A 20,412-nucleotide genomic window follows, 5' to 3' on the forward strand; every position below is an offset into this window, starting at 1 on the left:
ATAACTGGTAACATATATATAGTGCTTGTCTAGCAGGTACAGGTGCTAGGGTCAATCCCCAGTACTAATACAAGTAAAGAGCTTTAAGGAGCCAAGGAAGAATATAACGTTGAAGGATTTAGCGTCATAAAAAGACACTGGGTTATCCAGAGAACCATCTTAGACTCAAACATTCTTTTTTTTATTATGATTATTTTTGTTTTATGTGTATGAATGTATTCCCTGCATGTATGTGAGTGCATCCATGTAGTGCAATGCCACAGAGGTCAAAGAGGGCTTCAGATTCCCCTGGAACTGGAGTTAAGAACGGTTTGTAGCCACCTTGTGGGTGCTGGGACTCGAACCCGGGTCCTCACTCATACATTCTTTAAGGATTCCAAATAGTAAAAATAAGTAACATACTCAAGTATACATAAATTTAATACTACTTTTCTATTCCAACAGGTATTTTATTTCCAGGGATAGTAAAGAAGTTAAAATTTCTAATATGTCCTTGATATTATTATAGCTTGTAATAACCAGCATAAAATTTACCATTTTCCAGGGACTGACTATTACTCAGTAACTTTGCCTGCCTTCTTTCCAAGGCCAGTTGTTTATTTCTCTCAATTCTTTGCTGCTGCTCTTCCGTGAAGCTTCTACTTGACTGAGAAGCTGACTTCTCGCTTTCAGATGGGCTTGCCAAGAAGGGATCTAACCCAGCAACAGTTACATCAAGATTATTGGTTTCCTCCATTTCAGCTGTGGTAGAAAAGAATAAATTAATACTTTTGAAGTGTTACATGAGTTAGAGAAAGAACATATGCTGCTTTTTTTTTTGGTCTTTTTGAGACAGGGTCTCCCTGTAGCCCCAGCTGACCTGGAACTCGCTATGTAGACCAGGCTGGCCTCAAACTCACAGAGATCCGCCTGCCTCTGCCTCCCAAGTGCTGGGATTAAAGGCATGCGCCACCATGCCCGGCTGCTTATGCTGCTTTTAAGTAAAAGAGTTTTAAAGTGGCAAGGGGCCTGACCGGAAGGAGTAATTTTTCAATTCAATCAAGTACGAGAAATATTTACAAATCACCCTTACTATGAGCTTGTAGAGTCAGTTGTCTCCTTCTACCACTTGAATTCCCGAGACTGATGGGATTGAACTCAGGTTGCCAGGCTTGGTAGCAAGGATCTTTACCCACCGAGCCATCTCACAGACCCCAGCATAAGACTTTTGAAAGAAACATTAAATTGCATTGTGCTTGCTTTAAAATTATACAGTATTACAGCTCTTAAAAAAAAAGATTTCGGCCGGGCATGGTGGCGCACGCCTTTAATCCCAGCACTCACTCGGGAGGCAGAGGCAGGCGAATCTGTAAGTTCGAGGCCAGCCTGGTCTCCATGGTGAATCCAGGACAGCTGGGGCTACAGGGAGATCCTGTCTCAAAAAGACCAAAAGAAAAAACAAAGCAAGGATTTGCTGGAGAGATGGCTCAGCATTTAAGAACACCGACTGTTCTTGCAGAAGACCCAGGTTCAAATCCCAGCACCTACATGGCAGCTAACAACTGTCCATAACTCCAGTTCCGGGGGATCTGATGGCCTCTTCTGTTGCAGGCATTGCACGACATGGGTGCACTTAACTACATGCAGGCAGTACACACATACACATAAAATAAAATTAAAAAAAGAACAAGGATTTGGCCAGGCGTGGTAGCATCCATCTTTAATCCCAGCACTCGGGAGGCAGAGGTAGGTGGAGCTCTGTAAGACGGAGGCCAGCCTGCTCTACATAGTGCCAGGCCAGCTGGGGCTACAGGGAGACCCTGTCTCAAAAAGACCCTCCTCCCCCAAAAGCAAGAATTTGGGGCTGAAGAGATAGATCAGTACTTAAAAGTGCTTACTGCTCTTACAGAAGATCTGTAAGGGGCTCCAATGCCTCTTCTGGTCTCCCAGGTACCATACATGCAGGCAAAATACTTATATACATAAAAATAATTACTTTAAAATGTTCACTATATACTATTACTAAGCTAAAAGTACATGCATTTGATAAGGTGAACTAATTAAATTCTCAAAAGAGTTTGTGTGTATGTGGTATATGCACGTTTATGCAGAGGCAAGATTAACATCAGATGTGTTCCTCTATCACTTCCCACCTAATTATTTGAGGCAGGGTCTCTCACTGAACCTGGAGCTCACCAATTGACTGGAGCAACCTAGCCAGACTGTCTCCACCTGCTGTCTCCACCTGCACAGCCTGGGACTACAGGCACATGCTACCACACCTGGCTTTTACATGAATGCTAGGGAGCCTAACTCAAAATCCTCATGGTTGCATAGCAAGCACTCTACCCACTGAGCCATCTCTCCAGTCCCAGAAAACATTTTTACTTTCACAGTTTGGATACTATTCTCTTAACATACAAGAACAACCGGGCATGGTAGTACATGCCTGAAATTCTAGCACTTAGAAAGCTGAGGCAAGACAGTGAGTTCCAGCTGGTGCAACAATACTAAGACCCTCCTGCTACAAACAAGAAAGCAAAGAAAAAGACGCAAAGAGGAAGCTACAGATAGCTCAGTGATTAAAAACAGTAGCTGTTCTTTCAGAAGACCTGGGTTCAGTTCCTAGCACCCACATGGCAGCTAACAACGGTTCATAACTCCAGTTCCAAGTACCCTCTTATGGCCTCAGTGGGCACTGGAAACATGACTACATGTTCATACATGTAGGCAAAACATACACATAAAAAAGGTTTTTTTGAAAAAAGGGCAAAGGAATAAAGAATCTCTGATTTAGACCCCTTCTATATATCTCTATTTGAACATGCTTATAATTTCCCTGAATGATGCGTGTTAATTTGTGCCTACAAGTGGATCCCTCTATCTAAAATTACCTTTGGCTGGCCTCTACTGCTTAACAAAAACACTTGTGATATCTTCTCTACAAAGTTTCTCCTTCCCTAGGTAATACTATCCTTTGTACCTCATCCTGTGACCTACTCATATGTCTATAACACCGTCAAAAATGTCTACTCTGTTGGGCGTGGTGGCGCATGCCTTTAATCCCAGCACTCAGGAGGCAGAGGCAGGAGGATCCCTGTGAGTTCAAGGCCAGCCTGGTCTACATAGTGAGTTCCAGGACAGCTGGGGCTACAGGGAGACCCTGTCTCAAAAAGACCAAAAAAAAAAAAAAAAAAGTCTACTCTATAAACTTAGAGCCTCCATTTTATTCATCTTTTAACCAGAACCTTCAACACACAGTAGACAGCTCAAAAAGTGCTGCTAAATAAATCAACTAACTCACTGGCATAGATTCTGCTATTTAGTAACATAGTAACTCTTTTTAAATATACCAAATTTTATGCCATTAATGTATACCATCTTTCAATAAAAATTAAAATCCCAGAGTATGTAAATCATAAGAGGATTTTATAAGGAGCTTATACTGCTCACCACATATATTACAAAAGAAAAATATGTATGGAGCCATCGCACAGAAAATCTGATTAACTATACAGACTCTGTCGGCAGGAACCACGTTTTGATGTGCGTGACTGTCTATGGTTGCATTGTACAACTAACAAATGCAATCAATACCAGGAACAGTCACACAGGTCTTCCTGAAGTCATATAGCCAAGGATCTGCATTTTTTGTGGTTTTTTTCTTTTTTTCTTTTTGGTCTTTTTGAGACAGGGTTTCCTGTAGCCCCAGCTGGCCTGGAGCTTGCTACGTAGACCAGGCTGGACTTGAACTCACAGAGATCCACCTACCTCTGCCTCCTGAATGCTGGGATTAAAAGCATGCGCCACCACACCTGCTTTGTTTTTTCTTTTAAAACAGGGTTTCACATAATCCAAGTTGGCCTCAAACTCACTATGTAGCCATGGCTGACCTTGAACTTCTGAGTCTCCTGCTTCCTACCTCCCAATGTTGGAATTACAGGTATCCCAGTGCTCTTAACCACTGAGCCATCACTCCAGCCCCTACAATCCTATTTTTATTTTATTTTTTAATATTTATTATTATCAGTTTTTGGTCTTTTTGAAGCAGGGTCTCTCTGTAGCCCCAGCTGTCCTGGAACTCACTATGTAGACCAGGCCTGCCTTGAACTCAGAGATCCCCCTGCCTCTGCCTCCAGAGTGCTGGGATTAAAGGTGTGCACCACCACGCCCAGCCTATTATTTTTATTTAATATGTATGAGCATACTGTCTACATGTATATGAGTGCGCCCGTGTCGTGCAATGCCACAGAGGTCAGCAAGAGGGCTTCAGATTCCCCTGGAACTGGAGTTAAGGATGGTTCGTATCCGCCATGTGGGTGCTGAGAATCGAACCCGGGTCCTCTGCAAGAGCAGTCAGTGCTCTTAACCGCTGAGCCATCTCTCCAGCTCCTGTAATTTATTTTTTCAAAATAGGAGCTGGAGGAAAATAGGATTATAGGAGCTGGAAAGATGGCTCAGAGGTTAAGAGCACTGACTGCTCTTGCAGAGGACCCGGGTTCGATTCCCTGCACTTATATACACATAGGGCATATGCTTATACACATAAAATTTCTTTAATGAATTAATTACAGCCAGGCATGGTGGCACAAGCCTTTAATCCCTGCACTTGGGTGGCAGATCTTTGAGTTAAAAAAGAAAAGGAATTCAGTTGTGTAATACTGCCCACGCCCCAGCTAGACCCATCTCCAAAAGCTAAATTATGAGGCTGCAGAGATGACTCAGCAGTGAAGAGCACTGTCTGATTTTGCAGAGGATCCAGGTTAGGTTCCCAGCACCCACATGACAGCTAACAACTGTATGTAACTACAGTTCCAAAAGATCCAACATGCTCTTTGGAACTCCATGGGCACTGTACAACACAGTGCACTTACATACATGCAGGCAAAATACTCATACACATAAAAAATAAATTTTAGGGGGCTGGAGAGATGGCCCAGAGTGGTTAAGAACACTGGTTGTTCTTGCAGAAGACCCGGGTTCGAATCCCACCACCCACATGGCAGCTAATAACTGTAAGTCCAGTCCCAGGGGATCTGACAGCCTCTTCTGACCTCCGCAGGCATTGTACAACACAGTGCACTTTACCTACATGCAGGCAATACACGCATACACATAAAATAAAAATAATAATCTTTTTTTAAAGTTAATTTATTCAAAATAAATAAATAAATAAATTTTTGCCAGGAATGGTGACACATGCCTTTGATCCCAGCACTCAGGAGGCAGAGGCAGGCAGATCTCTATGAGTTCAAGGCCAGTCTGGTCTACATAGTGAGTTCCAGGACAGGTGGGGGCTACAGGGAGACCCTGTCTCAAAAAGACCAATAAATAAATAAATTTTTAAAATATTTTTTAAGCTAAATTGTGATAAAGTAAATAAACTTGTATAATTACCATCATTGCTAACAAAATCTTCATGTAAAATAGGGAGATCAAGTCGAATTCGTTTTAAACAGGTCTGAAAATAAAAAGATTTTTGTAGTCTTATCAATACTAGGGAATAACCACGTATTCATGTATGAAAGAGCTGTTTTTCAAACAATGACAACTAACCTTTCTGTCTACCAAGACAGATTTCAAAAGACTGACCCCCAAATAGCAATTTAGCCTCAGCTAAACTCATCCATGTACTATTTAGCATTGCAAATGACATTCAAGATAATCACAACACTTACCTGAACCTCCTTTTTATTTCCTAGGTATTCAACTCTGTCAATAAAATCTTCAAATTGCAGTTTGGGGAATAGTCTATGTGCCCAGTGCTCCATGTGTCTGATTAGTGTCTTCAAGTCTTCAGCCTGACACATAAAAATAAAAATGCTGAACAAAAGACTCAATCTCACAACTGACCTGTCAGCAGATTTTAGAATTTAAAGGTAATGCCAAAGTCACTGGTGTCATATCTATAAGGCTGAGAAACTTTCAGAAGGAAACAGAAAAATCTAATGGCTTAGAGGATTATAATCTAAGAGCTTTAGATACGGATTTGTTTTGGATACAAACTTTTAAAAATTAGAGGAAAAAATACCATCCAAGCTGGAGAAATAGCTCAACCATTTAAATGCTTGTGGAACAAGCATGAAGACCTCAGTCCAATCCCTAGAACCCATATAAAAAAGTCGGACATGGTAGTACACTTTTTCTTTTTTTTTTTTTGTCTTTTTGAGACAGGGTCACCCTGTAGCCCCAGCTATCCTGGAACTCACTATGTAGACCAGGCTGGCCTTGAACTCACAGAGATCCGCCTGCCTCTGCCTCCCGAGTGCTGGGATTAAAGGTGTTCGCCACCACGCCCAGCTGGTAGTATACTTCTGAAATGCAAGTGTTGGAGAAGAAGCAGACAGGCTGATCCCTGGGACTCAGTGGATAGTACCTGAGGAACCACACTTGACCCCCCTGACATGCACACCCCCCACACAAACACCAGGAAAAAAAAGTACTAAAACTGAGTATCAAGTTAAAAAACAATCTTGCCAGGCATGGTGGCGCATGCCTTTAATCCCAGCACTCGGGAAGCAGAGGCAGGCAGATCTCTGTGAGTTCGAGGCCAGCCTGGTCTACATAGTGAGTTCCAGGACAGCTGGGGCTACAAGGAGATCCTGTCTCTACAAGGAGATCCTGTCTCAAAGACTTTAAAAAAAAAAAAAAAAAAAATCTTACGTGTGTCTTTTCAAAACTGTGAAGTAAAACCCCCAAATAAGCTTTAGTAAATTATGTTGAGATATCTTTCAGGAATAACTGAACACTCTCAATAGATTCCTAAATCAAATATAGAGAACAAAGCATTGAGAATTCAAAACTCTCAAGAATATATTCAGAAACCCCAAGGGCAAAATACAGACTAGCAAGAACAGCTTAAAAATTCTCAAACCACAATTACGCTCTACATTTAAAATCCTAGTTAGGAGTTTCCTTTAAATGAAAAATAAAGTTGAATAAACTTGATTAATACATAAATTTAAAAATTCCTGGATTCAGTTGAGCATGGTGGCACTCCTTCAATCCAAGCACTTGAGAGGCAGAGGCAGGTGGATCTCTCTGAGATCAAGGCCAGCCTGGTCTACATAGGAAGTTCCAGGCTAGCTGGGGCTAAAGAGAGATGCTGTCTCAAAAAGATTTAAAAAAAAAAAAAAGAGGAAATCTAGGCTTAGCTTTCCTTATTAGCATTCTAAAGCCCAGTTTCTTCAGCTAGATGACAAGACAAACAGCTATCTTGAGAGACCTGAGTGACTCCATCTTGGATAAAACCTCCATGGGACTGACCCAGCCCTGAATCCTGTTCCAGGAGAAACCACACACACAAATAAAAAGTATACTTGGAACGGACAGAGAACAACTCCCCCCGGCCCCCAGTGTCAATTAACCAGGGACAGGAAAGTACTAAAAGTCCAGATGTCTTTTCAGATTTCCTGAAGCCAGCAGTTTATGGTTTGGCACTGGGCTGCAACCAATCAGATGCTTGCCAGGCTGCAGACCCCCTACTCCCCTACTTGCTGAAATAAACCTATAAAAACCTGTCTCCCAAAGCAAGGGGTCTCACATCTGAGATCCGCTAGGTCGGTGACAGAGTGGGCCCAAGCTTAAGCTTGTAACAACAAAAAACCCTTGTGTATTTGCATCAGTCGGCTCCTTGGTAGTCTTTGGAGTCTTGCAAACTGGGCACAACAATCCAAGAGGGTAAAAATTTAAAGCATATCTGAAATGCATTTATTTATTTATTTATTTATTTTCTTATTTATTTATTTATTTATTTGTTTATTTATTTGTTTGTTTGTTTATTTATGTACTTGCACATGCCGCAGAATGCATGTGGAGATCAGGGGACAACTTGTGGAAGTCAGTTCTCTCCTTCCACCATGTGGGTTTTAGGGCTCAAACTCAGGTTTGTCAGTGAGCACCTTTACCCACTGAACTATCTCCCTGGTACCTGAAATACTTTTAACTGTAAAGCTCTATAAAAAAAGATTATCACCATATGCCAAATATTCTATCTACAGACTTCTATGACTTAAGGACATACATCTGGGTTGGTAATGGTAGCACACACCTTTAATCCGAGCACTTAGGAGACAAAGGCAGGCGGATCACAGTAGGATCCAGGTCAGCCTGGTCTACACAGAGAGTTCCAGGCTAGCTGGGGCTACAGGGAGACCTTGTCTGGGAAAAAAAAAAAAAAAGAATAGTGGGGCACACCTGGAAGGTAAAGATTGAGGTCAGGAGTTTACGGTCTACAAAAACATAAAAGAACCAGGTACTGTACCTGGAGACAAACATGAACAATACAAGCATTCTTCTAACTCTTCCAACAGTACCCTTTCTACTACACTGCAGCTATTTCTCAAGAGATACAATAATTATCATAGTATCTCCGATATATTCAGAAATTCCTCAGAACACGATAGTGCACCTACAGTTTTACTCATATTCTAAAAGAAATCCCAGGATGTGTCCTAGCACTTGCCCTGGTTCAATCCCCAATACTGTAAAACAAAGAAATAAAAATCAGACATTTCTTACCTCATGACCTTTACCTTTGAATTTTATCTTATCAAACACATGCCTTAATGCTGGAAGCCCTCTCTCTGAAACTAACCTGTGAAGAGAAACATATTTTAAATTCAGGTTTTCTAGCTATGTCAAAACCAAAAAAATTTTCTTCTAAACTAGGAAAAAAAAAGTTTACAGAACTATCTGATCTCCAAATCATCCCAACCAAAGTTTCTAACATTAGAAGAAAAGCCATAGCTAGAAGGAAAAATTTTAAGTATACAAGGAGAGTAAATGTACATACCTATGAGCATCCAGCTTGGGTAGATTCCTTTTAACTATTCTCTTTGGAGGTACAGGAACAGGTGCACTACTCCCTGACTCTAGTGAAATAGACCAAGATTAAGTATAAAAAATTTAAGCCTTGGGCCATAGAGATGACTCAGCAGGTTTAAGGTGCCTGCCACCAAACCTAATGTCCTAGGTTTGTTTCTTCATTGCTGTGACAAAATACTCTGACCAATACCAACTTGGGGAGGAAAGGGTTTATTCAGCTTACATCGCCCAGGTCACAGTTCATCAGGGAGCCCAAGGTAGGAATTCAGGGCAGGAACCTGGAGGCAGGAGCTGGAGCACAGGCCATGGAGGAACACTTCTTACTGGCTTGCTCCCCGGCCCATGCTCAACCTGCTTTCTTATGCAACACAGGCCCACCTGCCCACGGGTGGCACCACCCACTGTGGGCTGGGTTCTCCCACATCACTCAACAATCAAGAAAGTGCCCCACGGACATGGCCACAGGCCAGTCCAATGAAAGCAGTTCCCTAATTGAGGCTCCCTCAACCCAGATATGTCAAGTTGACACCAAAGCTATCCAGCACACCTAACTACCTAAGTTTGATCCCCTGTAACTCCATGATGGAAGGAGAGAGCCAACTCCCGTAAGTTGTCTTCTGACCTCCACGTGCATGCAGTGGCACATGCAGGCCCACATACAAATAAATGTATCATTTCTTTTTTTTTTAAATATTTTATCATGCCGGGCATGGTGGCCTCTATACCTAGCACTTGGGAGGCAGAGGCAGGTGGATCTCTGTGAGTTCGAGGCCACCTGGTCTACATAGTGAGTTCCAGGACAGCTGGGGCTACAAGGGAGACCCTGTCTCAAAAAAAAAATGTTATCTACAATTTTTATTTTATGTGTATGAATGCAATGTGTGTAAGTGCACTCGTGTCATGCAGTGCTCTCAGAGGTCAGGAAAAGGGTGTAGGATTCCCCAGGAGCTGGAGCTACAGATGGTTGTTAGCCACCCTATGGGTGCTGGAAATCAAATATCCAGGTCCTCTGCAAGAGCAGCCAGTGCTCTTAACTGCTAAGCCATCTCTCCAGCCCCAAATATATCATTTCCAAGCTGACCTAACAGATAACTAAAACATGAGATATTTCACAGGACATTTCTAGCACATGCCAGCACTCAGGAGCTAAAGCAGGATTGTGAGCTCAAGGCTAGCCCAGGACCCACAGTAAGATCTTGTCTCAAAAACCAAATAAACAATAACAGTAGCAACAAATCAAAAGTACACTTTTGTGATATTCTCAATACAGACCTTCATCAGGTCCAGCTTCTGCACCTTCTCTCTCTGGTGAGGCTGGAGGTGGGAAAGGAGGAAAGGTTTCATCTTCCACATGTTCATAATCTGGTAGTTCAACCAAGCCATTCTCTTCTGGTTCTACCATCTTCTCTAGGAGAAAAAGTTATCTTTATCCATCCAAACTAGCCTTTCTATTACACAATCTAGTTCCATCTGCAGCAAAAGTCTTTTGTTTCAATCACTTAAACAAAACTTCAAACTCTTATAGCATAAAAAATAGAGAAAATAATTTTAGAGGAAAAGGAGTAATCAGAACTGAGCTGTACTGAGCACCCTACCACTAAATAACTATGAATTTTTTTTTTTTTTTTAGACAGGGTCTCCTTATAGCCCCAGCTCACTAGGTAGACCAGGTTGGCCTTGAACTCTCAGAGATTGGCCTGCCTCTTCCTCCCAAGTGCTGGGATTAAAGGCGTGTGCCACCACACAGGGTATAACTAAATAATTATTTTATCTTAATTTTCCCTATCATAAGAGAGTAACCTGATTTTCAGAGGGTTTCAAAGAGACAAAAGGATGTGAAATAGGAAACGATAAGCAGTTTGCTTATTTTCAAATTGCTAGGGTTCCAACTCAAGGCCTTGCTCATCAAGGCAATGCTTTATCACTTAGCTACATCCCAGACCTAAAGTAGTTTTTTATTGTCTTTTTGATATAGGGTCTCCCTACACCCCAGCTAGTCTAGAACTCACTATGTAGACCAGTCTAGCCTTGAGCTCACAGAGACCTGCTTGCCTCTGTCTCCTGAGTGCCAGAATCAAAGGTGTGTGTCACCACGCCCAGCTTAGAGTAGGTTTTAAAAAAAATTGTTTACATGTTGGTTTCTTTGCATAAGATTTCCTTTGAAGAATGGAAATTGTGCCAGGAATGGTAGCTCACAACTGTAATCCCAGGACCAGGGAGGGTGAGGCAGGAAGAGCATCAATTTGAAGTGATCCCAGGCTACAGATGAGAACATGTCTCAAAAGGAATATTTTTTAATTCAAATTAATTTTTTTTTTTTTTTTGAGACAGGGTCTCCCTGTAGTTCCAGCTGGCCTGGAACTTACTATGTAGACCAGGCTGGCCTTGAACTCAGAGATCCGCCTGCCTCAGCCTCCTGAGTGCTAGGTCTAAATGCATATGCCACCATACCTAGCCGATTCAAATTAAAAATTTTTTAAAAGGAATGAAAACCGTATCCTCAAGCTTACAACTCGAAAAAATGTTCAGTACCATCTCACTTTTTGACATTTTCGGTTAATCCCTTTCTTTAGAGAATGTTTTCTTTGCTATCTGAAACACAGCAGTAACCTTGTTTTTACCCCCTTTCTGGACACTTTTGGATCTTCTATGCAAGTGCACCTCTTCTAACCTGGCTATTAATATTAAGTACCCAAGATGCCATCCTAGGCCCTGTAAATTCTTTTATGTTCACAGCTTTCACACACGCTGAAGTTAAGATTTTTTTTTTTTTTCTGTCTGAGACAAGGTCTCCCTGTAACCCCAGCTGGCCTGGAACTCACTATGTAGTCCAGGCTGGCCTTGAACTCAGAGATCCACTTGCCTCTGAGGCCTCCCGAGTGCACCACCACACCCAGCCTGAAGCTAAGAATTTTTAATCTCCACTCTAGGCCAACACTTGGGGCCTAGATCCCTACAGTCCATTTCGCAGCTTTCAAATATCTCAAGGGCACTTATTAACTCATATATAAAACTGAACTTCTATGGCCTTTAATCCCAGCACTCAGGAGGCAGAGGCAGGCAGATCTCTGTGAGTTCAAGTCCAGCCTGGTCTACACAGTGAGTTCCAGGACAGCTGGGGCTACAGGGAGATGCTGTCTCAAAAAGACAGAAAAAAAAAACAAAAAAAAAAAAACTAAACTTCATGTTCTCAATTCAATGAGTGACATCTATCCAGCTATTCAAGTTAGAACAAGTCATCTTTGACCCTTCCTTCCTCCCGTTACTGGATATAACCTGATCCTTTTACTTCCAAAATGCTCTCTGATCTAGTTCTAATCTCTTTAACCACTTCCCGATATTCCTCGTTTCAATCACACCATTATATCCACTCACTTTTGCCTCCTTCAATCAATTCTCCTTATTACAGCTAGACTAAACCTTTAACAATATAATGCTGATCATGCTAAAACTAAAGAATTTCAATGGGAAAACAAAAAATACACAGATCTTGGTATAATTGTTGGCAGACATGGTAGCACCTATACTCCCAACACTTGAAAACCTGACAATCAGGAGTTCAAGCCAGCCTTGACTACACAAGTTCAAGGCTGCCCTGAGCCTGGGTTACATGAGACTTTCAAAAAAGTAATGAGCTTGCTGAGCATGGGGGCATGGACTTTACTCCCAGCGTTCCAAAGGCAGGTAGATTTCTGTAAGATGGAGGCCAACCTGGTTTACATTGCAAATTCCAGGCCAGCTGGAACTGCAGGGAGACCCTACCTCAAAAAAAAACAGAGGAGCTAGAGAGATGACTCAGCAGTTAAGAGCACTGGCTGCTCTTGCAGGACCTGGATTCAGTTCCCAGCACCCACATGACAGCTAATGACCTGTAACTCATTCTTCCGGGGGATCTGAGGTCTTCTTCTGACTTCCTCAAGCACTGCACAGCACAGGTGCACTTACATAATTCAGGTAAAACACTCATACACAAAATTTTTTTTTTAATTTTTAAAATAAAATGCAAAAAACTCATACTTCCCAGTCTCGCTCCATATCACTCTATGATTTTTGTTAAGCTCCTTTAAAGAGCTATTTCAAAAACTTGGATTTGGGGTGGGATGGTAGTGGTTAAGATTTATTTTAGTTAGGTATGGTGGCATACACCTTTGATCCTAGCACTTGAGAGGCAGAGGCAGGTGGATTTCTGAGTTCTGGACTGGCCTAGCCTACATAGCCAGTTCCAGGACAGCCAGTGCTACATAGTAAGACCAAGTTCTAAAAAAGAGGCAGACATGGTAGCACAAGGCCACCCTGGTCTACATTCCAAGCCCATCCACTGGGGTTACAAGAAGACCCTGTCTCAAAAACCAAAAAATACGGGGCTAAAGAGATGACTCACCAGTTAAGACAGGCTGTTCTTACAGAAGACCTGGGTTCCAATCCCAGCACCCACATGGCAGCTAATAACCATCCAAAACTTCAGTTCCAAGGAATCTGATGCCCTCTTCTGTCCTCCGAGGGTACTGCATGACACAGGTACACTTACTTGCATGTAGGCATAACACCCATACACATAAAAAAATTTTTTTGCCAGGCGTTGTGGTACATGCATTTAATCTCAGCACTCAGGATGCAGAAGCAGGTGGACCTGTGAGTTCAAGGCCAGCCTGATCTACACAATGAGTACCAGGACAGCTGAGGCTACAGGGAGACCCTGTCTCAAAAAGACCAAAAAGAAAAACATAAACAAAAAAGAATTTTTTTAATGCTTTAAAAAAACAAAAAAGCCGGGCATGGTGGCACATGCCTTTAATCCCAGCACTCAGGAGGCAGAGAGGCAGGCAATCTCTGTGAGTTCGGGGCCAGCTTGGTCTACTGAGTTCCAGGCCAGCTGGGGCTACTGGGAGACCCTATCTCAAAAAGACCAAAAATCTTTAAAAATAAATAAATTTAAATAAAAAATATATCTATTTTTCTGTCTATATGTGTACCTGCATAAGTTTACATGCACCATGCATATTAAGGTTCCCTCAGAGGCCAGAGGGCATCGGATCCCCTGGAACTGGAGTTACAGGTGATTGTAAGCTGCCTGATGTAGGTGCTAGGAACCAAACCTGGGTCCTCTCCAAGAGCTAATAAGCATTCAACTGCTGAGCCATCTCTCTAGTCCCACTTTTGTTTTTTGGATAGGGTTTCATATAGCCCAAGCTGGCTTCCAACTCCTGATCCTCTCGCCTCCCAGCACTTGGGAAGCAAAGGCAGGTGGATCTCTGTGAGATCAAGGCCAGCCTGATCTACATATCAAGTTCCAAGGCAGCTGGGGCTACAGGAGAGCCTGTCTCAAAACGAAACAAAAAAATAATTTCCAAAGTTTCTCCAAAAGTAAAGATTTTGGAATCAGAGCATCTCTAAAATGTCTCCCACTCTAATTTTTTAAACTTTATTTTTATTGGGGGCAGGGGGCTGAGTGTAGAAGTTAGAGGACATCCCGTGTGGAGTGAGTTCTTTCCTTTCACCTTTACATGGGATCTGGGGATCAAACTCTGGTTGTAAGGCTTGCATAGCAAGTGCTTTACCCATCGAGCAATCTGGCCAGAGCCAATTGTGAATATGGCCATAAATATATAAAAACAAAGTACCACTCGGGATTATAAACCACTAAATCTTTGAGTAAGCTATATGAACAGTGGTTTTTCTTTTTTAACTGGGAAAGTCACACAGTATAGGGTTGGGAGTTGTAGTTCTATGGTAGACTGCATGCCCTAGTTCTAGCTCCAATACCACCCTCCCACCCCTCCAAAACTCTAGTGTGTACATTCAGTTCCATTCTAATTAAGTCCTAAGGTGGGATTCCTAACTCTTGAGTTTGACTATAGGGCATAAAACTACAGTAGCTGGTGGGTGGTGGTGGGAGCAAGCTGCGTGAGGATGCTTGGTGTGGGGTGGAGGGGTAGCCGCAGCGCTGGTCCAGGCCTGGGGAGCTGGGCCATACCCGGGTCACGCAGATGCAGCCTGCCCCAGTGGTCATGAAACCAGTCTCTTAGGGACGAGGTGTTGGTAGCAGACAAAAACTAAACAGTTCAAACAGGGAAGCACTCATAGTTTAAGATTTCTAAGAGGTAGGAAATAATATGACTCAAAAGCTTGTGATTCAGACTATGAAGATCTTTTATCAAGTAGCATTACATTTAATGGAGGTTCTTCAAGCCCATTTTTTGTGCCATCTATCCGTGGTACAATAATTAAAAACACATCTTCAACTGGGACTTTGATGCAAATTCCCTTTTTCCCTAAATATGAAGTACAACTTGATTCTCATAGAAAAGTCATCCCTTACCCTGGAAAAGAGCACACTGAAAGTGTTCTGGAGAAATACTCTGATCAGTCCCAAGATTTACAAACACTAAATCAAAGAGTAAACAAGAAACCAAAACTCAATGTATATGCATCAACTCAGTGACTTGGAATCTGCCTCTCAGCTGTGTTCAGAATTGAGGGAGGCCAACCAAATGCATAAGAAAAACTTCCAGAATTTCCCTTTACAAATTTGGACCAGTAGAGGTTATCACTATTGGCTCTGGAGATCTGGCTTTACTCTTAATATCACATTCTCTTGATTCTGAGTTTATCCTATTTTGAAAGTAATTGGGGCCGAATTTCCTAGTCCAAATGTGAAGATTTAACAGCACTGGCTGGAGCTATACACTGTTCAGGAAGGTTCTGTTCAAAGCTTTGCATAGTTCTGCCTGTGCAACTACGTACTGAGCTGCAGCACCCTCCTTGGGCTGAGTCTGTAGCTTTTTTTTGTTTCGTTTTGGTGACAGGGTCTCCCTGTAGTTTCAGCTGGCCTGGAACTCACTATGTAGACCACGATGGTCTGGAACGCAGAGATCCACCTGCCTCTGCCTCCCAAATGCTGGGATTAAAGGTGTGCACCATCACATTCAGTAAGTCTGTGGCTTTTTGAGCACAGAAAACAAAACAAAAACACCACTGTAACAACAAAAAATAAAACAAGATATGATATGATATGATTGGCTAACATCCCTAAATCATTGGGTTTATAATGAAACCCCCATACTGATCCAAGCCAAAAAGTGGATTTATAGATGAAATCTAGTGCTTCTACATAAAAAGAAAGAAAAAACCTTTATTGTCTCTCAGATGTATTTCTCTGGACATTTTAAAGGGCTTTTCTCTGTAATGTTTTCTCTTTTACAGCTATTTGTAACAGCTGCTACTTCAGTGGTTTTCCCTTTCACTCTCTCATTTATATATTTTTTAATTAATCCATATAAATTAAAGCTATAGCAGCTGAGTCAGTAGTGACAACTACAAAACTAAAGTTCCAGTGTGATGATGCAAACAATCCCAGGGAAGCCGGTGGGAGCCCTGGAGAGAGTTGTTTTTTTCTTTGTGAAGGGCAGGACACCCTGGAATGGGTTCCCCCTGAGAGGGACCCATACCTTGGAAAGTATCTGGGTTCTGGTGGTGACCAGTGAGCGCTAGCTGGCCCCTGAAAATCTGGGGGAGGATGTAAAAAAAAAAAACCACTCCGGGGATGGAGAGTAGGCTCAGCGGTCTCAGCAGTTAAGAGTACTGACTGCTCTTGGAGAGGACCGGCATTCAATTCCCAGCACCCACATGGCCGCTTCGAATCCGAAGCCCTCTTCTGACCTCCTCGGCAATGCATGACATGGGTGCACTCACACATGCAGGCAATACAGTCATACACATAAAAATAAAAGTTATTAAAAAAAAAAAAAAACTAGGGGTCTGGAGTAACTTCTGATACTGAATAAACAGACTAAACAGTAAGAGAAAAGATGTGGTTCTTTTCCTCCCTCCCTCCTTCCTTTTCTTCCTATTTTTGGTCTTCTAGATGTTACTCTTGTTTGATGTCATGAAATAGTCATCCAGAATTCTTTTTTAAGGCAAAAGGAGACCTACTTTTAAAGAGCATACACAAATATTTTCTTTGCTCAAGGAAAGGGGTAGGGGTAGAAAATGTTTACTTATGATTATTTAAACTGAAAATGTTAAAATTTATAGCTCAAAAGACAGTGGAAAATAAAGAATCTCAACTTTTTAATACTGCTGTGTAAATGTATGAATTTTCCAATAAGAACTATTTATTATTTTTATTTTATGTGTATGCGTGTACTGCCTGCATGTAGGTAAGTGCACCCATGTCGTGCAGTGCTGGAGAAGGACAAAAAGAGATTGTCAGATCCCCTGGAACTTGAGTTACAGACTGTTGTTAGCTGCCATGTGGGTGCTGGAATTTGAACCCCGGTCTTCTGCAGGAACAGTCAGTGTTCTTAACCGCTGAGCTCTCTCTGCAGCCCCAAGAACTACTATTTTTTTTAAATTAGTGGGAACAGAATAGAAGGGATGATGAGAGATCATCTAGAATAGTTTTAAAACATTACACCTGAACAAAATTGAGACTGAGTGGTTATGTGATAGAACATGGGATGACTCTTGGCCACTTACTTCCTCTTGGAGCATGCCCATCTACCTGATGCTTGCCAGGCACACAGAATTACTGTGTAGCAGTAGTAAAATTTTATGGTATTACCTGAGTATTCTTAGTGTCTTTCCTAGTATTCTGACTCAGGCTTTCCTAATGATAGAACTGAAAAGATTGTACCAACTGGTATTACTCATTTTCTCAGAAGTTACTTGTGTTCTAGAGGCTAAAATTTCCTGTTTTCCAGGCTGGAGAGATGGCTCAGTGGTTAAGAACACTGGTTGTTTTTGCAGAAGACCCAGGTTCAAATCCCAACAACCACATGGCAGCTAACAACTGTCCATAACTCCAGTCCCAGGGGATCAGCCTCTTCTGACCTTCACAACCATTGCATGACACAGGTGCACTTACCTACATGCAGGCAATACATGCATACACATAAATACAAAAAAAATTTAAAAAATCAAAAATCAAAATTTCCTAGCCCGGCGTGGTAGCACACGCCTTTAATCCCAGCACTCAGGAGGCAGAGGCAGGCGGATCTCTGTGAGTTCAAGGACAGCCTGGTTTACAAAGCGAGTTCCAGAACAGCTGGGTCTACAGGGAGGCCCTGTCTCAAGACTAATTTTTGTAGGCTCTAATACTGCATTACAGGTAAATGTGAAACTGTATACTTCTATAATAGTTGTCTTTCATTTTATATGTATGAGTGTACTGCCTGCATGTATGTGAGTGCACCCATGTCATGCAATGCCACTGAGGTCAGAATAGGCTTCAGAGTCCCCTGGAACTGGAGCTAAGGACATAGCCACCATGTGGGTGCTGAGAATTGAACCCAGGTCCTTTGCAAGAGTAGTCAGTGCTCTTAACTGCTGAGCCATCTCTCCAGCCCCAATAGTACTTTCTTAGTTCATATATATGTACATGTAAATAGCTATATAACCTCTACATATTTATGCTTACCATTTGTCAAGGAGATAGTTACATATGTGTACACATATGATTATTGAATATATGATGGTTTAATAAATGAAGTTTTAAATGTATCTGTTCTACGTAAAAATAGAAAATCATCAAGAAAAAAAATACAGTAGCTGTAGCAGAGAACTACTCAAGCATGAGGTGCAGGTTACCAGGAAACTGGTTTTTCAGTATACTTTCACTCCCTGACAATGATGACATGACCATCTTTTTAGACACTGATGCAACTTAATTTCCCCTTCTATCCTTAAACTCCCGGAGGACTATGGACAACAAATTCAATCCAGTCCACAATTCCCAGCGTGCACCTAAGGCAGTTCTACCATGCTGACTCTGCCCCCACTAGGAGGTCTCTTCCCGCTTCTAACTTCTCATCCTCCGACGTCTAACTTCATTCCTTCACTCACACACTCCTTCCTTCCTTCATGACGCGTTCGTTCCACTTTCTCAGGACTCCTTGCGCACTAGAAGGCCCTGTGCACGCGCTGGGGAAGTGCAGTCCGTCGCCCCAGCGCGGGTGCCGGAGGTGAGGACGCCACCCGCAGATGCAGGGAGCCCGGTACCCGGTGCTCACCCTCCGCCGCCCCCGGCCTCCCCCAACACACCCTCTGCCTCCTGAGCCCGCCACTCTGCGCCTCACCTCATTCAGACCACAGCCGCCGCCGGCTCGGGCTGGCGCGCGAGCGGGGCTTCTCGCGAGACTCAGGAATTCCACCGCGAGAAGAGTCCAGAGTGCTTGAGCGGGAGGCCGGGACGGGTCTGTGGGCGGGGCTAGGAACCGGCTCCTTAGGGCCCCCACGCACGCCCGCGGCCGGCCCCGCCCTTCTCTCCGCCCTGCCTTGTGTAAAGCTTAGGGTTCTTTCTATTTTTGGTCTTTTTTTTTGGGGGGGGGGTGTCTTTTTGTCTTTTTGAGACAGGGTCTCCCTGTAGCCCCAGCTGGCCTGGAACTCACTATGTAGACCTGCCTCTGCCTCACGAATGCTGGGATTAAAGGCAGGTGCCACCATACTCGGCTAGGGTTCTTACTTTCTAGGCACTTCATCCATGGTGGTAGGTAACTGAGCTGCAGAAGCTGGGCATGTTAACGCACGCCTGGAATCCCAGCACTCTGTAGGCTGAGACAGGAGGAACGCCACAAGTTCCAGACCGGTGTAATTTACACAGTGAGACTCAAACTCAGGGTTAGTTGAGTACTAGCTGCTCAATTCCCAACACCCATATGGTGGCTAACAACAGTCCTTAACACCAGTTCCAGAGACTCTGAGGCCCTCTGCTGGCCTATGTGGGTATTGCACCCACCTGATGCACTTACACATAAAATAAATAAATAAAAATATTATTTAAAAAAGAAGGCAGGAAAAGAAAGAAAACATACCGACTGTAGATTGAGTAAAAAGAGTAATGACAGGCAGTACTGGCTGAAAAAATGCCTGCATCTTCAGAATTAATAACAGAAACAGAATGTCTTGAAAGGGAATTTTATTGAACAACAAGGATCTGAGAAAAAAAAAGATGGCAGAGTTAGAGGGTAGACACACAAAAAAAGACTGTTGTTGCAAAGGACCTGGGTTTGGTTCCCAGCACCCACATGGCCACTCACAACCAGCCACAACTCCAGTTCCAAGGGATCCATCGCCCTCTTCTGGCGTCCACGGGTATTGCATGACATAGGGGCACTAACATATAATGCAGGCAAAACTCTCATACACATAAAAGTAAATTTTTTAATATTATTTTCATTTCATGTATATGAGTGTATTGGTTACATGTATGTGAGTACACCCGTGTCGTGCAATGCCATGGAAGTCAGAAGAGGGCTTCGGATTTCCCTGGAACTGGAGTTAAGGATGGTTCGTAGCCACCATGTGGATGCTGGGAATCGAACCCGGGTCCTCACCAAGAGCAGTCAGTGCTCTTAACCACTGAGCCATCTCTCCAGCCCCATGAATGTTTTTGTTTTTGTTTTTTTTTTAAAGGTATCTTGGGGACTGGAGAGATGACTCAGCAGTTAAGAACACTGGCTGTTCTTGCAGAAGACCCGGGTTTGAATTCCAGCACCCACATGGCAGCTAACAACTGTTAGTAACTCCAGTCCCAGGGGACTGACAGCCTCTTCTGACCTCTGCAGGCATTGCATGACACCGGTACCCTTACCTACATGCAGGCAATAT

At 42.8% G+C, this 20,412-nt stretch overlaps 1 protein-coding gene and 1 non-coding gene across 5 annotated transcripts in view; both read right to left on the minus strand.

Moving 5' to 3' along the window:
* The window catches only part of Tipin (TIMELESS interacting protein), a 22,619-nt gene extending 3,616 nt beyond the window's left edge, over positions 1 to 19,003 (minus strand). The window contains exons 1-7 of one of the 4 annotated variants that reach the window (XM_008836342.3): positions 18,882 to 19,003; positions 10,078 to 10,207; positions 8,774 to 8,852; positions 8,500 to 8,575; positions 5,658 to 5,780; positions 5,377 to 5,440; positions 535 to 741 (exon numbers count right to left, since the gene is read on the minus strand). In XM_008836342.3, coding sequence (XP_008834564.1) covers positions 535 to 741; positions 5,377 to 5,440; positions 5,658 to 5,780; positions 8,500 to 8,575; positions 8,774 to 8,852; positions 10,078 to 10,207 — 679 coding nt within the window. In that variant the 5' untranslated portion in view covers positions 18,882 to 19,003. Of the gene's footprint in view, positions 1 to 534; positions 742 to 5,376; positions 5,441 to 5,657; positions 5,781 to 8,499; positions 8,576 to 8,773; positions 8,853 to 10,077; positions 10,213 to 18,648; positions 18,817 to 18,881 lie in introns of those variants that run through there. The other 3 variants (XM_029565007.1, XM_029565008.1, XM_008836344.3) reach the window with 3 other exon arrangements.
* Positions 3,455 to 3,589, minus strand: LOC115070965. The gene has a single exon (XR_003850071.1).
* Positions 19,004 to 20,412: the final 1,409 nt, after the last annotated feature.

This window comes from Nannospalax galili, unplaced genomic scaffold, assembly GCF_000622305.1.
Source record: "Nannospalax galili isolate Female #2095 unplaced genomic scaffold, S.galili_v1.0 scaffold54, whole genome shotgun sequence".
NCBI classification, from domain to species: Eukaryota; Metazoa; Chordata; class Mammalia; order Rodentia; family Spalacidae; genus Nannospalax; species Nannospalax galili.